The sequence below is a fragment of the Rhinoderma darwinii genome, chromosome 4 (genome assembly GCF_050947455.1).
Source record: "Rhinoderma darwinii isolate aRhiDar2 chromosome 4, aRhiDar2.hap1, whole genome shotgun sequence".
NCBI lineage: Eukaryota > Metazoa > Chordata > Amphibia > Anura > Rhinodermatidae > Rhinoderma > Rhinoderma darwinii.
The window spans coordinates 405,820,301-405,839,506 of NC_134690.1; the positions used below are offsets into that span (position 1 = coordinate 405,820,301).

Sequence of the window (19,206 nt, forward strand, 5' to 3'; positions counted from 1 at the left end):
GGCGGGAGAAACTCTAGACATGTCTACCTCGTCATTCCATCTCATGGCTGGGGTTCTCCCCCCAACTACTCCTCAAAGGTGAGGTTTCTCTGAGCCCACCCTTGCAGACCTCCCTCCCCTTTGGCTGCATAGAATCAAGGCCAATTAGCCCTTTTTTTTTTCTTTACAAGCTAACACTTTGGAGGAGAGGTTTACAAAAATCATGAGTGTTTGTGGTTGTTCCTCAACACTGTTACGGAGTTCCGTCTGCTACAAAATATTTCCTTTACCCCTCCCCTATCCCAACCCTCCGCCCCCTAACCCCAAGTATACATATATATAGCTACAGAAAGTGGGTCTGTAGGCTCCAGCCTTGGCTTGTGTGCTGTGAATTCGCCTTATTTGACCAGAAAGACCGTCACTTGGCAAAAAGCAAACGAGACCCAATCAGGTAAAGTCTTTCCGGTAGTACCAAGGACACGGGGGTGAGGAAAAGATCAATGACTCCCAAAAATATTTCTCCAATGGCAAATGCGTTGAGATGATGATAACGAACTGCTGACGGTCTGGAACGCATTTTCGGGTTGACGGATAACAAACCTGATAACCTGACTGAGAGGGCGCCCCCTACCCAGCGAAATCCCTGAAGCTGTTAATATAAGAACATTCAGACGCACGACACGAGTGAGACTACCGGGACCTTCACTAGCCACGCCACGTGACATTGGACGATCAGCATGAACCCAACTTTTATTTATAATTGGTGGTTATTATGGGCGAACATCAAAACAATGAGTGAAGACGATGGGGAGATGGTCCGACCGTAAAACGGGTTTGGAAGAGAAAGACAAAACAATTATTATTATTTTTGAAATCAGTGTAACGGAAAATAAAGTGAACACAGTTAATTATAAAGATTAAATAAGTTCCTGGTGCTTTCATCGTGGACAACAGCCACCGTCCGGCCACTACCAACGTCGTCTAGTTAAAGTACCTGCACGCTTCTCGTAAATCAAAAACAAAAAAGAAGGAACCTGATTGGCTGTAGCCTGTGACTTGCTCAGTAGTGAGAGCCTGCTTGACATTGTCCTAAATAAGGCTAACATTAGTGAACTAATAGAAACAGCATTTGGTTGTAGAAGGTTGTGGCACTCAGGAACAGCCCTCGCCAATACGCTGGCAGGACCTGCCCACTTTGCGGTCTAGCTTCACCATTTTCAGAATGGCCTCTTCGCGTCCGCGGCCCATGTGGTCGAATGTGCAATCGTGCTGCTCTGGGAGGCGGTGTAACATACAGAACACGTAACCTGGAGGAGGGGGAGACAGAAAACAGATCCGTGATCGCAAAAACAAAATTTTATTAAATCTGCCCTCCCCCGAAATTCATAGCAATACAAAAAATTCCTACAAATACACGATTAAAAGGTTAAAAAAACAAAAAAGCTCCGCTGAAGCCAAGTAAAGAAAACGGCATTTACATATTTCATTTTAATGAGACTCAAACAGCCAAGAAAAAAATAAATACACGGTAGATGCCAAATAAATGGGCGAGCGGCGAGCGATCCGGTGCGTTATATATGCGACTGCTCGGACAATATAACAGGTGAACACTTGTCAATCTCTCTATAATCTTGTAATGTTACGGGACAGATTGTTATATACCGATCGTCAGTAACGCGCCGGGAAATCCCTCACCTCCTCCGAAAAAAACGCTTTCTATGAACTGTTCTACGCGTTTCTTCCGATTGTACAACGCGGCTCGCCGGTGGGTGGTGCCGGACCAATAAGAGACAATGGTAAATGTCTGACACCATGTTCTCCATTCAAGGACATTGTTGTTTGGGAATTAGAGACTGGAAACTCATGGATGTTGCATCAGGTCATTCAAATTACGATACCCAACTCCCCCACCCCCGAAAGTAAAGCGTAGCAGACATATACCGTATACTTCTATAGGTAGTACTGCAGCCGACCCCATGTACTTCTGAGGAGGAAGAATATCTGGTACCTCGAAATGTGTGACGCGATTCAAGTCAAGCGAACTACATCGCCCCCACATAAGTCTTAATATAAGTTTTCTGTAAAGGATCTGCCAGGCACTACGTCTGGGTATACTCCCAGGATTAATCAGTCGACACCTGAGGCCGGACCTCTTAGACTGACTCCGGCTCCCACCAATCAGGGTAGCAGGCTCAGGAGTGGGAGAGCCTATCGCTGCCCTGTCAGTCGGAGTTAGCTCCGCCCCCTGTCCATTTATACCTGCCGTTTTCTCTTCCTCATTGCTTGTGGTTCTTCCTGGTCCTGCTACAGTCCTGCTCCAGCCTGCTACTGCCTTGCTTCAGCCTTGCTACAGCTTCCGCTAATCCTGCTTCGCTCTGACCCCGGCTTGCTTCCTGCTCCTTGCTCTGCGTTCGTATACTTCGTGACATCCTGATTCTGTCTGGCTCGTTGACCACTCTGGTTTCCTCACGGTGTTCCGTGGGATACTGCCCCTTCCCTTGCTTGTTCCCTGTTTGTATTCCCTTGCACTTAGTCAGCGTAGGGACCGCCGCCCAGTTGTACCCCGTCGCCTAGGGCGGGTCGTTGCAAGTAGGCAGGGACAGGGCGGTGGGTAGATTAAGGCTCACTTATCCCCTTCCCCTTCTTCCTGCCATAACATTTTCTATGTTCTGTTAGAGAGGATCCGTCACTAGTTTATTATTTCCCATCTCCTCACTAATCTAATATCCGCTATGATGCCGATAACTACAGTGGGATTCGTTTTAAAAAACATTTATTATTTGCAAAGTTATAAGAATTTTTTTAAATATGCTAATTTGGCTATACTTGCCAAATGGGAGGTGACTTTTTCTTTTCACTCTGGCGGTGCAATGTTTTCTGTATGACGCTGTCCAATCAGCATACAGCTTCTCCCCATTCACTGGCCAGCAACACAGCGTGATCATATAGTATACAGCTTCCATTCCCCACTGTGTTTCCAACTGGTGATATCTCCGGTTGTTTGACAGCTAGAACTATCCTGGTTATTAGAATCTCATCTTTTATATGCAACCAGAACCGCTATTCTAGGTGGTCCACAGCCTGATATATGGCTGTTTGAAGTGATCCCCCTTCCCTCCAGCCTCAGTCTCTCACACTGTGTGAAGCAGCTTCATGCTGATTGGACAGCGTCATAGGCTGTGAGTTAGCTCCACCTCCGGAGAATCGCTGGTGGTGACGCCCACTTGACTAGTATAGCCTCATTTGCATATTTAGGGAAAAAGCTCATAACTTCTAAAATAATAAATGTTTTGGGCCACAATTTTTCACCAGTATTATCAGTGTGACAGCGCCTATTAGATTACCCAGGGGATTGGGCATTACTAAACTAGTGACAGATCCCCTTTAAGGAAGGGCGGGTGTATGGGATGCAGAGAGACTTGATTTCTATTAATATTCCATAATTCAATTTGCGTCCGGCAACTCCTCACCCATCCCCCGAATGGAAGAAGTAGCAGACCACTTACCATTTCCTTCTCTTGGGGTCTGGCAGTTGCCGCTATGTTCCATATTCAGGTGGGTGTTTGGAAATCAGTGACTCAAAATGCGTGAAAGTTGTTGCATTAAGTGTCAAATTGATCCATCCCCCGAATTAAAAATGTAGCAGAAATTCCTAACATCTCAGTGCCAGGAAGCTGCACCTTTAGCACAAGTCACAGCTACATACACAACAAGCAACCAAAACTGAAGCGTGTCCCGTGAATTCTATTGTTTGTTTTTTTTTCAAATGTTTTGCCACCACAGACTACGGTCTACTGCCACAGATTACTGACAATTGCTCTGATCAGTCGTTTTTGGGGTGAGTCTCTCCGTTTTCCTAGACTAGTTGCATAGCGGTCCACCCCCTGCTACTGTACGGCCACATAACAGGGCAAAAATGCATCAGGGACCTCTAGTGACTCCTGGTGAGACTTGTGGGAGCGAAAGGCCATATTGGTACCATCCAGAAACAGCGCCACAGGTGCCCATGGATTGGGTCTGGTATTACAGCTTAGCTCCATTATAGTAAATGGGACTGAGCTGCAATACCACATACAACCTGTGCAAAGCTGTGGCACTGTTTTCAAAGTAAGCAGCCATGTTTCTGTAATCCTGGACAATCCAACAAGGCCACGTCTATTTCCCCGCTGTGAGGTTTTTCAGTACTCGGGGCTGATATTATGTATACGTTCTTTGATCTATAGAGAAGCGGCTGCAGAGCATCACATCCCGGTGTTATATGTTCCCTCCAGGTCTGGGATCACACATCCTTTACATTGTAATCCGTGTGTAGCCGGCCGCGTTGGCTCATCTCGCGGTATCACTGGTGTCCGCTGCCGTCAGATACTCCGGCCAGCTGGATGGCGCGCAGGACAATGGCCTTGGGCTTCACCGATCGGATCACACAGAAAACTGGCTGCAAAATTTAGTTCACAAAATTCACTAAATCTCGTGAAGCTAAAACAGCAGAATAAAAACATAAAATAATCAGCGTTAAACACGTTCATACAGAGTCTCTACTGGTGGATATGGGGTCAAGACGCACTTATAGTCCCCTCCATGCTGAGCATTTAAAGAGACCGCTATTTTTGGGGTCATTTTACACCGGCCCGTTGTGGCCACGTAAACGAGCGGCGATCAACGAGACAGCTGGTTGATCGGCGCTCGATTGCTCCTTTTACGCGGTGCTATTATGGGGAGGAGCGCTCGTTACTCTGATCGCTCGTCCGCTTACATTTCTATTATGTCGGCAGCGCGTTGGTGTTTACACAGGAGATGCGCCGCCGACAACTATAATATTTCTGCTACAGAAACGATACGATCAGCCGATCATCCAGCGCTTGCTCGTTCATCGGATGATCGTTGCCCTGTTTAGATGAGGCAGTTATCGGGAACGAGTGTTTATATGAGCGCTCGTTTGCCCGATCATTGGCCCGTGTAGTAGAGCCTTTAGTCCAGAGATTACAGTAGATGGTGCGTTCTTTGAATTATTTTATGTATAGACACAAATCTACAACTATATTCTGTTACATTACTTTTGTAAAGCTTTTTCTATATCTTTCAGTTTTATAGAAGAGACAATCTTTGTCTCCCCTGCCTCTCCTCATGCGGATCACTGTGGTCACTACTAATAGATGGAATAGCTGTTACTGTATATAAGATGTGTGGATCTCATGTCTGATCACAGTGTAATTATATTATATATCAGTGATGTCAGTAAAAGGGGGCGGGGCTGTGACAACCTCTCACACATGATATACAAGCTGGTTGTCAGTAGTAATAGATGGAATAGTTGTTACTCTATATAAGATGTGTGGATCTCATGTCTCATCACAATGTAATTATATATCAGTGATGTCAGTAACAGGGGGCGGGGCTGTGACAACCTCTCACACATGATATACAGGCTGGTTGTCAGTAGTAATAGATGAATAGCTGTTACTGTATATAAGATGTGTGGATCTCATGTCTGATCACAGTGTAATTATATTATATATCAGTGATGTCAGTAACAGGGGGCGGAGCTGTGACAACCTCTCACACATGATATACAGGGTGGTTGTCAGTAGTAATAGATGAATAGCTGTTACTGTATATAAGATGTGTGGATCTCATGTCTGATCACAGTGTAATTATATAATATCAGTGATGTCAGTAACAGGGGGCGGGGCTGTGACAACCTCTCACACATGATATACAGGCTGGGTGTCAGTAGTAATAGATGAATAGCTGTGACTGTATATAAGATTTGTGGATCTCATGTCTGATCACAGTGTAATTATATTATATATCAGTGATGTCAGTAACAGGGGGCGGAGCTGTGACAACCTCTCACACATGATATACAGGCTGGTTGTCAGTAGTAATAGATGAATAGCTGTTACTGTATATAAGATGTGTGGATCTCATGTCTGATCACAATGTAATTATATTATATATCAGTGATGTCAGTAACAGGGGGCGGGGCTGTGACAACCTCTCACACATGATATTACAGGCTGGTTGTCAGTAGTAATAGATGAATAGCTGTTACTGTATATAAGATGTGTGGATCTCATGTCTGATCACAGTGTAATTATATTATATATCAGTGATGTCAGTAACAGGGGGCGGGGCTGTGACAACCTCTCACACATGATATACAGTCTGGTTGTCAGCAGTGGTATATAGATTTACTGTTACTGCTGTATATGCTGTGAGAAATATTGGATATTTATGCAGTTTGGGTAAGTTAAATGCATTCACACATTTTTCTACAAGAGTGCCCCCTATGTGCCAAGGTCGGACTGGCACATGTTAGAGTTTAATTGATTTTATGTAAATAAAGTGAAATTATTGGACACTTAAAAATCGTAATAGACTTTGTGTATCGTTTCTGTATGAAAACCGGAAAACACAAGCTTTGTTATATACAGAGGGGTCCGGGGTCAGGTATGGACACGATTGAGCACATATTCCCTTTATCATGAATGCGGCTTTGGATAAAGAAGACAATTTCTCAGCTTCTCAGATTTATTAAGTTTCCTCGAATTTCCAATTTCTGACAAAATGACTTCCCCACACCTGGTAATGAGATGCCGGGATATTTTATAACACTCGCGTCTCGTGCATGAAATGTCAGGATGTAACAGCGGTTGTGGGATTGTGTTCTGCGCACAGACGGGAGCCACGGACATAAACACAAGCATTTCACTACATGTGATCAGCAACACAATGAAGCTGAATAGGAGGTCTCGCCTGTCCAGGGAATGTACTGGGGACGATGCCCGGGCGCCCCTTATCCCAGCAGTGTCCTGTCCAGGGAATGTACTGGGGACGATGCCCAGGGCCCCCTATATCCCAGCAGTGTCCTGTCCAGGGAATGTACTGGGGACGATGCCCGGGCGCCCCTTATCCCAGCAGTGTCCTGTCCAGGGAATATACTGGGGACGATGCCCGGGGCCCCCTATATCCCAGCAGTGTCCTGTCCAGGGAATGTACTGGGGACGATGCCCGGGCGCCCCTTATCCCAGCAGTGTCCTGTCCAGGAAATGTACTGGGGACGATGGCCGGGGCCCCCTATATCCCAGCAGTGTCCTGTCCAGGGAATGTACTGGGGACGATGCCCGGGCGCCCCTTATCCCAGCAGTGTCCTGTCCATGGAATGTACTGGGGACGATGTCCGGGCGCCCCTTATCCCAGCAGTGTCCTGTCCAGGGAATGTACTGGGGACGATAGCCGGGGCCCCCTATATCCCAGCAGTGTCCTGTCCAGGGAATGTACTGGGGACGATGCCCGGGCGCCCCTTATCCCAGCAGTGTCCTGTCCATGGAATGTACTGGGGACGATGCCCGGGCGCCCCTTATCCCAGCAGTGTCCTGTCCAGGGAATGTACTGGGGACGATGCCCGGGCGCCCCTTATCCCAGCAGTGTCCTGTCCAGGGAATGTACTGGGGACGATGCCCGGGCGCCCCTTATCCCAGCAGTGTCCTGTCCAGGGAATGTACTGGGAAAGATACCCGGGGCCCCTTATCCCAGCAGTGTCCTGTCCACCATATTGTCAATCCTCGCAGCCAGTGAGTGACGTTCTCCGACTGATAATCCAGTGGTCTAACCACTTGTGAATGATGAGGATAATAGAAGAATCAGTGTAAGAACGCTGCCCTCTAATCTGCTGCTTGTGTGGCCTCTGTGGGATCTTCTGAGGTCATTGGAAAGATGTTAAATGAAAAACACTCAAGCCGGAGGGGGCGACGTGGGGCAAAAGCGGAAACTGATAAAAGATGCCAACATGGCAAACTCAGGATTAGTGACTATATCAGATAAAGCTTCAACGGAGTCACTGAATCTAATCCTATTTTTAGTAATCTGCATGTGTGTGGTGTGTGCAGTGTATAGTGTGTGCAGTGTATAGCGTGTATTGTGTGCAGTGTATAGTGTGTATTGTGTGCAGTGTATAGTGTGTATTGTGTGCAGTGTATAGTGTGTGCAGTGTATAGCGTGTATTGTGTGCAGTGTATAGCGTGTATTGTGTGCCGTGTATAGCGTGTATTGTGTGCAGTGTATAGCGTGTTTTGTGTGCAGTGTGTATTGTGTGTGGTGTGTGCAGTGTATAGTGTGTGCAGTGTATAGCGTGCATTGTGTGCAGTGTATGGTGTGTGCAGTGTATAGTATGTATTGTGTGCAGTGTGTGGTGTGTGCAGTGTATAGTGTGTGCAGTGTATAGCGTGTATTGTGTGCAGTGTATAGCGTGTATTGTGTGCCGTGTATTGTGTGCAGTGTGTGGTGTGTGCAGTGTGTGGTGTGTGCAGTGTGTGGTGTGTGCAGCGTGTATTGTGTGCAGTGTATTGTGTGCAGTGTATAGCGTGTATTGTGTGCAGTGTATAGCGTGTATTGTGTGCAGTGTATAGCGCGTATTGTGTGCAGTGTGTGCAGTGTATAGTGTGTATTGTGTGTGCAGTGTATAGTGTGTGCAGTGTATAGCGTGTATTGTGTGTGTAGTGTATAGTGTGTGCAGTGTATAGCGTGTATTGTGTGCAGTGTATTGTTTGCAGTGTATAGCGTGTATTGTGTGTAGTGTATAGTGTGTGCCGTGTATAGTGTGTGCAGTGTATAGCGTGTATTGTGTATAGTGTGTATGTCTGGTGTGTGCAGCGTATAGTGTCTGGTGTGTGCAGTGTATAGTGTGTGGTGTGTGTCGTGTATAGTGACTGCCGGCTGCAGTGTATAGTGTGTGCAGTGTACAATGCCTGGTGTGTGCAGTGTATAGTGTGTGCAGGTTATAGTGTGTATAGTGTCTGGTATGTGCATAGCGTATAGTGTGTGCAGTGTCTGGTGTGTGTAGTGTACTGTATTTGTTGTGTGCAGTGTACAATGATTACAGTGTATAGTGTGTGCAGTGTATAATATTTGTTGTGCGCAGTGTATAGTGTGTGTGGTGTGCGCAGTGTATAGTGTGTGTGGTGTGTGCAGTGTATAGTGTGTGAAGTGTCTGGTGTGTGCAGTGTACAGCGTCTGTTGTGTGCAGTGTATAGTGTCTGTAGTGTATAGTGTGTGCACTGCATAATGGCTGTTGTGTGCAGTGTATAGTGTCTGGTGTGTGCAGTGTATGGTGTGTGCAGTGTATAGTGTGTGCAGTGTATAGTTTGTGCAGTGTATAGTGTCTGGAGTGTTCAGTGTATGGTGTGTGCAGTGTATGGTGTGTGCAGTGTATAGTGTGTGCAGTGTATAGTTTGCGCAGTGTGGTGTGTGCGGTAGTGTCTGGTGTGCTCAGTGTAGAGTGTGTGGTGAGCGCAGTGTATAGTGTGTATGGTGTGTGTGTGGTGCACAGTGTGTAATGCCTGGTGTGTGCAGTGTGTGGTGTATGCAGTGTATATTTTGCGCAGTGTATAGTGTCTGGTGTGTTTAGTGTATGGTGTGTGTGCAGTGTATAGTTTGTGCAGTGTCTGGTGTGAGCAGTGTATGTTGTGTGCAGTGTATGGTGTATGCAGTGAAGAGTTTGTGCAGTGTATAGTGTCTGGAGTGTTCAGTGTATGTAGTGTATAGTTTGCGCAGTGTGCTGTGTATAGTGTCTGGTGTGTGCGCAGTGCATGGTGTGTGGTGAGTGCAGTGTGTGTGTAGTGCATAGTGTGGATGATGTGTGCAGTGTCTGCTGTGTGTGGTGTGTGCAGTGTACAATGTCTGGTGTGTATAGTGTGCGCAGCGTATAGTGTGTATAGTGTCTGGTGTGTAGTGTTTGGTGTGTGCAGTGTATAGTTTGTGCAGTGTACGGTGTGTGCATAGTGTGTAGTTTGTGTAGTGTGTGCAGTGTATAGTGTGTGCAGTCTCTAGTGTACTGTGTCTGTTGTGTGCAGTGTACAATGTCTGCAGTGTATGCAGTGTGTGGTGTGTGCAGTGCATAATATATGGTGTGTGCAGTGTATGGTGTGTGCAGTGTATAGTGTGTGTTGTATGCAGTGCATAGTGCGCGCAGTGTCTGGTGTCTGCAGTGTATAGTGTGTGTGCAGTGCATAATGTCTGTTGTGTGCAGTGTATAGTGCCTGGAGTGTTCAGTGTATGGTTTATGCCGTGTATAGCTTGCACAGTGTGGTGTGTGCAGTAGTGTCTGGTGTGCTCAGTGTATGGTGTGTGTGTGGTGAGTGCAGTATATAGTGTCTGGTGTGTGCAGTGCATAGTGTGTGCAGTTTATGGTGTGTGGTTTCTGTAGTGTATACTGTCTGGTGTGTTTAGTGTGTGGTGTGTGTATAGTGTCTTCATTTTATAGTGTGTGGTGTGTGCAGTGTACAGTGTGTGCAGTGTGTGTAGTTTGTATGTTGTGTGCAGTGTATGGTGTATGTAGTGAATAGTTTGTGCAATGAATAGTGTCTAGAGTGTTCAGTGTATAGTTTGCGCAGTGTATAGTGTCTGGTGTGTGCAGTGTGTGTAGTGTACAATGTCTGGTGTGTGCGCAGTGTATAGTGTGTACAGTGTATAGTTTGTGCAGTGTACGGTGTGTGCATAGTGTGTAGTCTGCGTGGTGTGTGGAGTGTGTGTAGTGTGTAGTATACTGTACTGTCTCTGTTGTGTGCAGTGTCTGTTTGCAGTGTAAAATGTCTGCAGTGTATAGTGTATGCAGTGTGTGCAGCGTATAATATATGTTGTGTGCAGTGTATAGTGTGTGCAGTGTCTGGTGTGTAGTGCACAGCGTGAGGCGTGTGCAGTGTACAATGGCTGCAGCGTATAGTGTATAATATATGTTGTGTGCAGTGTATGGTGTGCGCAGTGTACAGCATCTGTTGTGTGCAGTGTATAGTGTGTGGTGTATGTGCAGTGCATAATGTCTGTTGTGTGCAGTGTATAGTGGCTGGTGTGTGCAGTGTATAGTTTGCGCAGTGTGTGCAGTAGTGTCTGGTGTGTATGGTGAGTGCAGTGTATAGTGTGTGCAGTGTATAGTTTGTGCAGTGTATACGGTCTGGTGTGTGCAGTGTGTAATGTCTGGTGTGTGTAGTTTATAGTGTGTGCAGTGTATGGTGTGTGCAGCGTATAGTTTGTGCAGTGTTTAGTGTGTGTGTAATGTATAGTTTGTGCAGTGTCTGGTGTGAGCAGTGTATGTTGTGTGCAGTGTATGGTGTATGTAGTGAATAGTTTGTGCAGTGTATAGTGTCTGGAGTGTTCAGTGTATGCAGTGTATAGTTTGTGCTGTGTATAGTGTCTGGTGGGTGCGCAATGTATGGTGTGCAGTGCATAGTGTGGATGATGTGTGCAGTGTATAGTGTGGATGATGTGTGCAGTGCATAGTGTGGATGATGTGTGCAGTGTATAGTTTGGGTAGTGTGTGCAGTGTATAGTTTGGGTAGTGTATGCAGTGTATAGTTTGTGCTGTGTATAGTGTCTGGTGGGTGCGCAATGTATGGTGTGCAGTGCATAGTGTGGATGATGTGTGCAGTGCATAGTGTGGATGATGTGTGCAGTGTATAGTTTGGGTAGTGTGTGCAGTGTATAGTTTGTGTAGTGTATAGTTTGAGCAGTGCAGTGTGTGATGTGTGCAGTGTATATTTTGTGTAGTGTGCGATGTGTATAGTTTGTGCAATGTAGTGTGTGCAGTGTATAGTGTGTACCTACTACTCTCATCTGCATTTGCAGCAGCAGAGCAGGTGGAGCAGTCTTTAGTTCAGTCACGTACGTGTTGTGCCCTTCCTCCAGGTGTCGGGCGGCAGCAGCAGAACAGGTGGAGCAGTCTTTAGTTCAGTCACGTACGTGTTGTGCCCTTCCTCCAGGTGTCGGGCGGCAGCAGCAGAGCAGGTGGAGCAGTCTTTAGTTCAGTCACGTACGTGTTGTGCCCTTCCTCCAGGTGTCGGGCGGCAGCAGCAGAGCAGGTGGAGCAGTCTTTAGTTCAGTCACATACGTGTTGTGCCCTTCCTCCAGGCGTCGGGCGGCAGCAGCAGAGCAGGTGGAGCAGTCTTTAGTTCAGTCACGTACGTGTTGTGCCCTTCCTCCAGGTGTCAGGCGGCAGCAGCAGAACAGGTGGAGCAGTCTTTAGTTCAGTCACGTACGTGTTGTGCCCTTCCTCCAGGTGTCGGGCGGCAGCAGCAGAACAGGTGGAGCAGTCTTTAGTTCAGTCACGTACGTGTTGTGCCCTTCCTCCAGGTGTCAGGCGGCAGCAGCAGAACAGGTGGAGCAGTCTTTAGTTCAGTCACGATATTACTGACTCCCACTGATCTGCGCTGATTTTACAAATAAAGCGCCTGTTTTTGCGGCTGGTTTCATTTTCTGTTGCAGACTTCTTTAGCGTGCGGCTCGTGGGCGTGTCTCGTGTAAAGTCGCCTCCAGCACAGGACGAAGTAACGGAGACAGGAGGCGAAGATCTCAGGTCACCACTCACAGTAACCCCGTCTGCTCTGCTTACCCAGAGACATCTGTCAGTGCCTGCCGCCGGGGAGAACGCTGCCAGAAACAGCGCCACTCCTGTCTATGGGCAGAGCGCGGTATTGCAGCTCCACACCACTTAAGTGAATGAGCTGCAATACCAGACACAGCTTCGGGGCAGGAGTGGCGCTGTTTCTGGGATAAAGCGGCCATGTTTAATCTCATACAACGAATGACTTCCAGGAATTCTACTAATTTGTCATTATATTCCACCCGCTCCATCACTGAACTCGCCCCCTCCTCCCTATAAAGGCTCCCAGCAGCGCCCACGCGGAGAGAACACAGGCCGCCATAAACAGCCTCCCTCCCCACATTACTAGGCAGACCTGCTATTCAGGAGCCTGGGAAAGCTGGGTGACATTGGTTATCAATATATTTAACAACCAGGAGGTGGAATAATCATAGAATCCAATTTAGTGGGAATTTTTCTTTTCGGCGGAGGGATGGGGTTAACGACGCCGGCACAATCCAGGAATCCTAAACAATTAGTTATTCCCCTCACCTCTCCCTGTCGGCTGGTTGGGCCGCGCAGAACTCATCCTACAAATTGGTCTTTTGAAGATCAAAGCCGAGCGGAATTTGTCTGTGTGCGCGGCAGATGAGATTGTAATTTAATGAATTTCCTACCCCCCCCCCCCCACTTGGCCGAGTTCCCATAGTGGGCTCCAGGGCAGAGATTCATGGAGGTGTAAAGAATGGGGGGCGGGGGTAGCGCGGGGCCTGGTGGCTCCGTCTCTCCTGAGCCCCCTCTTTGGCTTTAATTGGCACCTCATTAAAAAGTAATGAAAGTGACATCTTCTGTTCTCGCTGCTTCAGGCTCGGGGGGCTACAGAGGGGCCGAGCGCAATTCACAACACGTTCAATCTATGAAGCAAAGCCTCTTCAGAATTATTTATGAGACGTGATTTCCTGCCAGAGCTTCATAACCTGTAATAGGGTCAAATCTGCGGCCCCCCCAGCCGCCGCTGTGGCCCCTGGGGCTGTATTTTGGTCTAACACACGGGGCCCCATCGCATGGTCCCTAGAGCCAGTTTATGTGCAATGCTGACTGGTCCAGTCTTGTAAATATAACCCATCCCAACCTAGTCCTGCTCGCACAGCTGAGGGTTTGTTACATTGTATTAGTCACTGTGAGCTCAATAGATCCACACCACAAATCTCTCTTCTGTCCTGATAGTTACAATGTATCAGTGCAGGCAAAATGTAGAGCACAAGGTGTTTATATCTAGACTGGATACAATTTGTAACAATTATGCAGAAAAGTATTGGGTCGGATTAGGTGTGGATGTAAACAAGAATGTTCCCATTCACTGCCAGCAAGCAGACATCTTAAAAATTGCTAAACATTAAACAAAGTTTATCAGAAAGTTGAAGAACTTTTCATTATACGGCAATTACACTTTATATACATCAGACTGGACAATTCCTTTAAGTGGCGCATCTCAAAAAAGGAAAGACCCCGTTGAAGGGGGTTTTCTGGACTAATATGTTGATGAACTGCACTTAGGATAGACCTATAATATCAGATCAATGGGGGTCCGACTTCCGGCCCCCCGTGGATCAGCTGACTGAAGGGGCCGCAGATGTCTAGCACAGGAGCTGATTGTTGGGGTGCTTGATAAATGGAGTGCCGGGTGTCGGACCCCCAACAAACTGATATTGATCCTAAGGAGAGGCCATCGGTATTATGTTCCCGGAAACCCCCTTTAAGTACAGGAGGGATTTGAATATATGGGGAATTTAATACAGAAATGTAAGATTGTTGAGGGTCCGTGACTGACGTCTGTTGACAAACCCCTTCGTTCTGAGCATTGGGGGGGGGATTAGCAATTATTTCTGGGTGACCACCCACGAGGAAGCTGTAATGGCGGCCACATTAGCGGTCACCACGACGTGTGGAATATTTACTGGGAACTATTAATTATTAATATTCTTTAGCGCCACGGACGAGACGTCCCGGAGAAATCCTGAACTCCCAAAGTCAAAGAGTTTCATCCCAAAGTCATTGGGTCAATAAAAGGCAAATCCTCCCACCCCCCAAAAAGTCCCCAAAATCCAAAAATATCAAAACGCAAAAGTAACAAAAACTTTTCCCCTAAATGTCGTCTCGTAACCGGCGCTGATGTCGATAAAACCTGGATCGCTCCCCATAATGACTACCAGTGGGGGAAACAAGCGTCACCCCGACCACGAGACCCCCCCCTTCATTCCAGGATTTCCTCCGTTTAATGGACTTGCACCTCCAGAGAAATACAGGGAAATTCCTTTAATTAGGCCCCGATAACCCCGGAAATCCGATAACCCGGTGTAAACCCTGCGATGTAACGCGGAAGATGAGAAGATGATGATGAGACTTTCTTAGGCTGTTCTATGACGGTCTCATATTTCAGAACACCCGATAATCCGGCACCCGTCAGTCTCATTGTTGCCGGATTAGAGGAATTGCGCGGTCTCTGCTTTGTGACGTTATGTAATAGTCACCCTGATGGGATCGCACTGTTTTGGCGCCGCGGTCATTGCGTGTCCCGGTAATGTCGGAGGTTGCCTGGGGATACGCCACCTGCCGGAGACAACGCTGATATTGGAGGAGAGGCCGGAGGGTCCTGGGGGGCTCCTCTCATTGGCTCCCTTATTTTCATTTAATTAATGATCCAAATTTGAATTATCTGATTAAAATTATTTTTAGTTTCCGGCAGAATCACTTTGATGAAGGTTTTATGGAAATTTATTTACGAGCGATAAGCAAAAAAGTAATAATAGCGCCTGATAGTGACCCGGAAAACGAGGCCGGAGGGAGAGCGGTTCTGCGGTGGAGAGAGGGGGAGGGGGCTGCGTGTATTTAGACACAGGTTCACACTGATATTATCTACACATGACACCGGGTAACGTTATGATGACTGGGCTGCACTGGATACACTGTTATACTCCAGTCACATCTGGAGCTGTATTCACAATTTTATACTCCAGTCACATCAAGAGCTGCATTTACAATTTAATTCTCCAGTCACATCTAGAGCTGCATTCACCATGATTATGCTCCACTTACATTCAGAGTTGTATTTACAATTTCATACTCCAATGACACCTAGAGCTGCATTCAAAATGCTCATGTTCCAGTCTTATCTAGAGCCACAGTCCCAATTCTCATACTCTAATCACATCCAGAGCTGCATTCACAATTCTGCGGCCTGCCACTTGATGATATGTTGCAGCAGATATACTCTAAACCTACTGAAGAGCGCCTGATGTATGCACTACATCACTCACAGTTCAGTGAACCAGCAATACAGTAGAATTGTGATTGCAGCTCTGGAGATGACTGAAGTATAATTCAAGATCTGCACAAGACAAGTAGAGTTTACGGAGTGGCTCGTCACATTATCCGAAGTGAAGTCCCACATTAACGGACGCCCCAGGACACATCATGGACTCACCGCAGCGACAAGACCCCAACTCCTGTTGTACCAACTCCAGTTTTATTTGGCAGCGGAAGCAGCGGCGTCGACTTTTCTGTTTGGGGCGGTTACTGTCGGGTCCTTCCCCGCTGTCTAGTAGTCGAGGCCGTTTTTTAATAGGGGAAGCGTCGTCCTCTGACTGGGAATCTGAAAGAGAAAAATCGTCACGTCAGCGACTTTAACTAACGGAATGAGAACTTGTGATGTACGGCCGCCACTGAAACAAAATATATGTATTGGGGAGCCGCAGAAAGGGCGCAGTACCGAGGAAATAGAAGGAAGCGCAGGACCGAAGAGCCGACACCCAGAATGAGAAAATTACATTTTATTACATAAAAAAAAGGTTAAAAACATCTAAAAACAAAAAGACCTGATCCACGTGATGTAATACAGAGCAAACATCCCGAATAAGAGGCGGTAATAGAGAGCAAACATCCCGAATAAGAGGCGGTAATAGAGAGCAAACATCCCGAATAAGAGGCGGTAATACAGAGCAAACATCCCGAATAAGAGGCGGTAATAGAGAGCAAACATCCCGAATAAGAGGCGGTAATAGAGAGCAAACATCCCGAATAAGAGGCGGTAATACAGAGCAAACATCCCGAATAAGAGGCGGTAATACAGGGCAAACATCCCGAATAAGAGGCGGTAATAGAGAGCAAACATCCCGAATAAGAGGCGGTAATACAGAGCAAACATCCCGAATAAGAGGCGGTAATAGAGAGCAAACATCCCGAATAAGAGGCGGTAATACCGAGCAAACATCCCGAATAAGAGGCGGTAATACAGAGCAAACATCCCGAATAAGAGGCGGTAATACCGAGCAAACATCCCGAATAAGAGGCGGTAATACCGAGCAAACATCCCGAATAAGAGGCGGTAATACAGAGCAAACATCCCAAATAAGAGGCGGTAATACCGAGCAAACATCCCGAATAAGAGGCGGTAATACAGAGCAAACATCCCGAATAAGAGGCGGTAATAGAGAGCAAACATCCCGAATAAGAGGCGGTAATACCGAGCAAACATCCCGAATAAGAGGTGGTAATAGAGAGCAAACATCCCGAATAAGAGGCGGTAATACCGAGCAAACATCCCGAATAAGAGGCGGTAATACAGAGCAAACATCCCGAATAAGAGGCGGTAATAGAGAGCAAACATCCCGAATAAGAGGCGGTAATACAGAGCAAACATCCCGAATAAGAGGCGGTAATAGAGAGCAAACATCCCGAATAAGAGGCGGTAATAGAGAGCAAACATCCCGAATAAGAGGCGGTAATACAGAGCAAACATCCCGAATAAGAGGCGGTAATACCGAGCAAACATCCCGAATAAGAGGCGGTAATACAGAGCAAACATCCCAAATAAGAGGCGGTAATACCGAGCAAACATCCCGAATAAGAGGCGGTAATACAGAGCAAACATCCCGAATAAGAGGCGGTAATAGAGAGCAAACATCCCGAATAAGAGGCGGTAATACCGAGCAAACATCCCGAATAAGAGGCGGTAATAGAGAGCAAACATCCCGAATAAGAGGCGGTAATACCGAGCAAACATCCCGAATAAGAGGCGGTAATAGAGAGCAAACATCCCGAATAAGAGGCGGTAATACCGAGCAAACATCCTGAATAAGAGGCGGTAATACCGAGCAAACATCCCAAATAAGAGGCGGTAATACAGAGCAAACATCCCGAATAAGAGGCGGTAATACCGAGCAAACATCCCGAATAATAGGCGGTAATACAGAGCAAACATCCCAAATAAGAGGCGGTAATACCGAGCAAACATCCCGAATAAGAGGCGGTAATACAGAGCAAACATCCCGAATAAGAGGCGGTAATAGAGAGCAAACATCCCGAATAAGAGGCGGTAATACCGAGCAAACATCCCGAATAAGAGGCGGTAATACCGAGCAAACATCCTGAATAAGAGGCGGTAATACAGAGCAAACATCCCAAATAAGAGGCGGTAATACCGAGCAAACATCCCGAATAAGAGGCGGTAATACAGAGCAAACATCCCGAATAAGAGGCGGTAATACAGAGCAAACATCCCGAATAAGAGGCGGTAATAGAGAGCAAACATCCCGAATAAGAGGCGGTAATACCGAGCAAACATCCCGAATAAGAGGCGGTAATAGAGAGCAAACATCCCGAATAAGAGGCGGTAATACCGAGCAAACATCCCGAATAAGAGGCGGTAATACCGAGCAAACATCCTGAATAAGAGGCGGTAATACAGAGCAAACATCCTGAATAAGAGGCGGTAATACAGAGCAAACATCGCAAATAAGAGGCGGTAATACAGAGCAAACATCCCGAATAAGAGGCGGTAATACAGAGCAAACATCCCGAATAAGAGGCGGTAATACAGAGCAAACATCCCGAATAAGAGGCGGTAATAGAGAGCAAACATCCCGAATAAGAGGCGGTAATACAGAGCAAACATCCCGAATAAGAGGCGGTAATACCGAGCAAACATCCTGAATAAGAGGCGGTAATAGAGAGCAAACATCCCGAATAAGAGGCGGTAATACAGAGCAAACATCCCGAATAAGAGGCGGTAATACCGAGCAAACATCCCGAATAAGAGGCGGTAATACAGAGCAAACATCCCGAATAAGAGGCGGTAATAGAGAGCAAACATCCCGAATAAGAGGCGGTAATACCGAGCAAACATCCCGAATAAGAGGCGGTAATAGAGAGCAAACATCCCGAATAAGAGGCGGTAATACCGAGCAAACATCCCGAATAAGAGGCGGTAATACCGAGCAAACATCCTGAATAAGAGGCGGTAATACAGAGCAAACATCCTGAATAAGAGGCGGTAATACAGAGCAAACATCCCGAATAAGAGGCGGTAATACAGAGCAAACATCCCGAATAAGGGTATGTTCACACGACCTCTTTTCAGATGTAATTCAGGTGTTTTACGCCTCGAATTACGCCTGAAAAGACGGCTCCATTATGCCTGCAAACATCTGCCCATTACTTGCAATTGGTCTTACGATGTTCTGTGCAGACGAGCTATCAAAATACGCCCGCGTCAAAGAAGCGCAGGCCACTTCTTGGGACGTTTTGGAGCCGTTTTTCATTGACTCTATTGAAAAAAGCTTAAATTACGTCCGTAAAAGACGCAGCGAAAAACGTCTGATAATCAGGAGCTGTCTTCTCCTGAAAACAGCTCCGTATTTAGAGAAATTTTTGACTCTGCATGTGAACATACCCTTAATCTCACCCAGACGGTGGGTCCAACCAAAAAGGCAACAGAAAAGCAAGAGCATCCCATAATACTACATGGTACATATAGAGATATATCACAACTATATAATACTACATGGTACATATAGATATATCACACCTATATAATA

The 19,206-nt window shown here is 46.7% G+C and overlaps 1 protein-coding gene across 1 annotated transcript in view; it reads right to left on the reverse strand.

Moving 5' to 3' along the window:
- Positions 1 to 703: 703 nt before the first annotated feature.
- Positions 704 to 19,206, reverse strand: part of ZFAND3 (zinc finger AN1-type containing 3) — a 334,693-nt gene continuing 316,190 nt past the window's right edge. Inside the window, exons 5-6 of the mRNA XM_075863502.1 lie at positions 15,816 to 15,983; positions 704 to 1,286 (exon numbers count right to left, since the gene is read on the reverse strand). Coding sequence (XP_075719617.1) covers positions 1,132 to 1,286; positions 15,816 to 15,983 — 323 coding nt within the window. The 3' untranslated portion in view covers positions 704 to 1,131. The remainder of the gene's footprint in view (positions 1,287 to 15,815; positions 15,984 to 19,206) is intronic.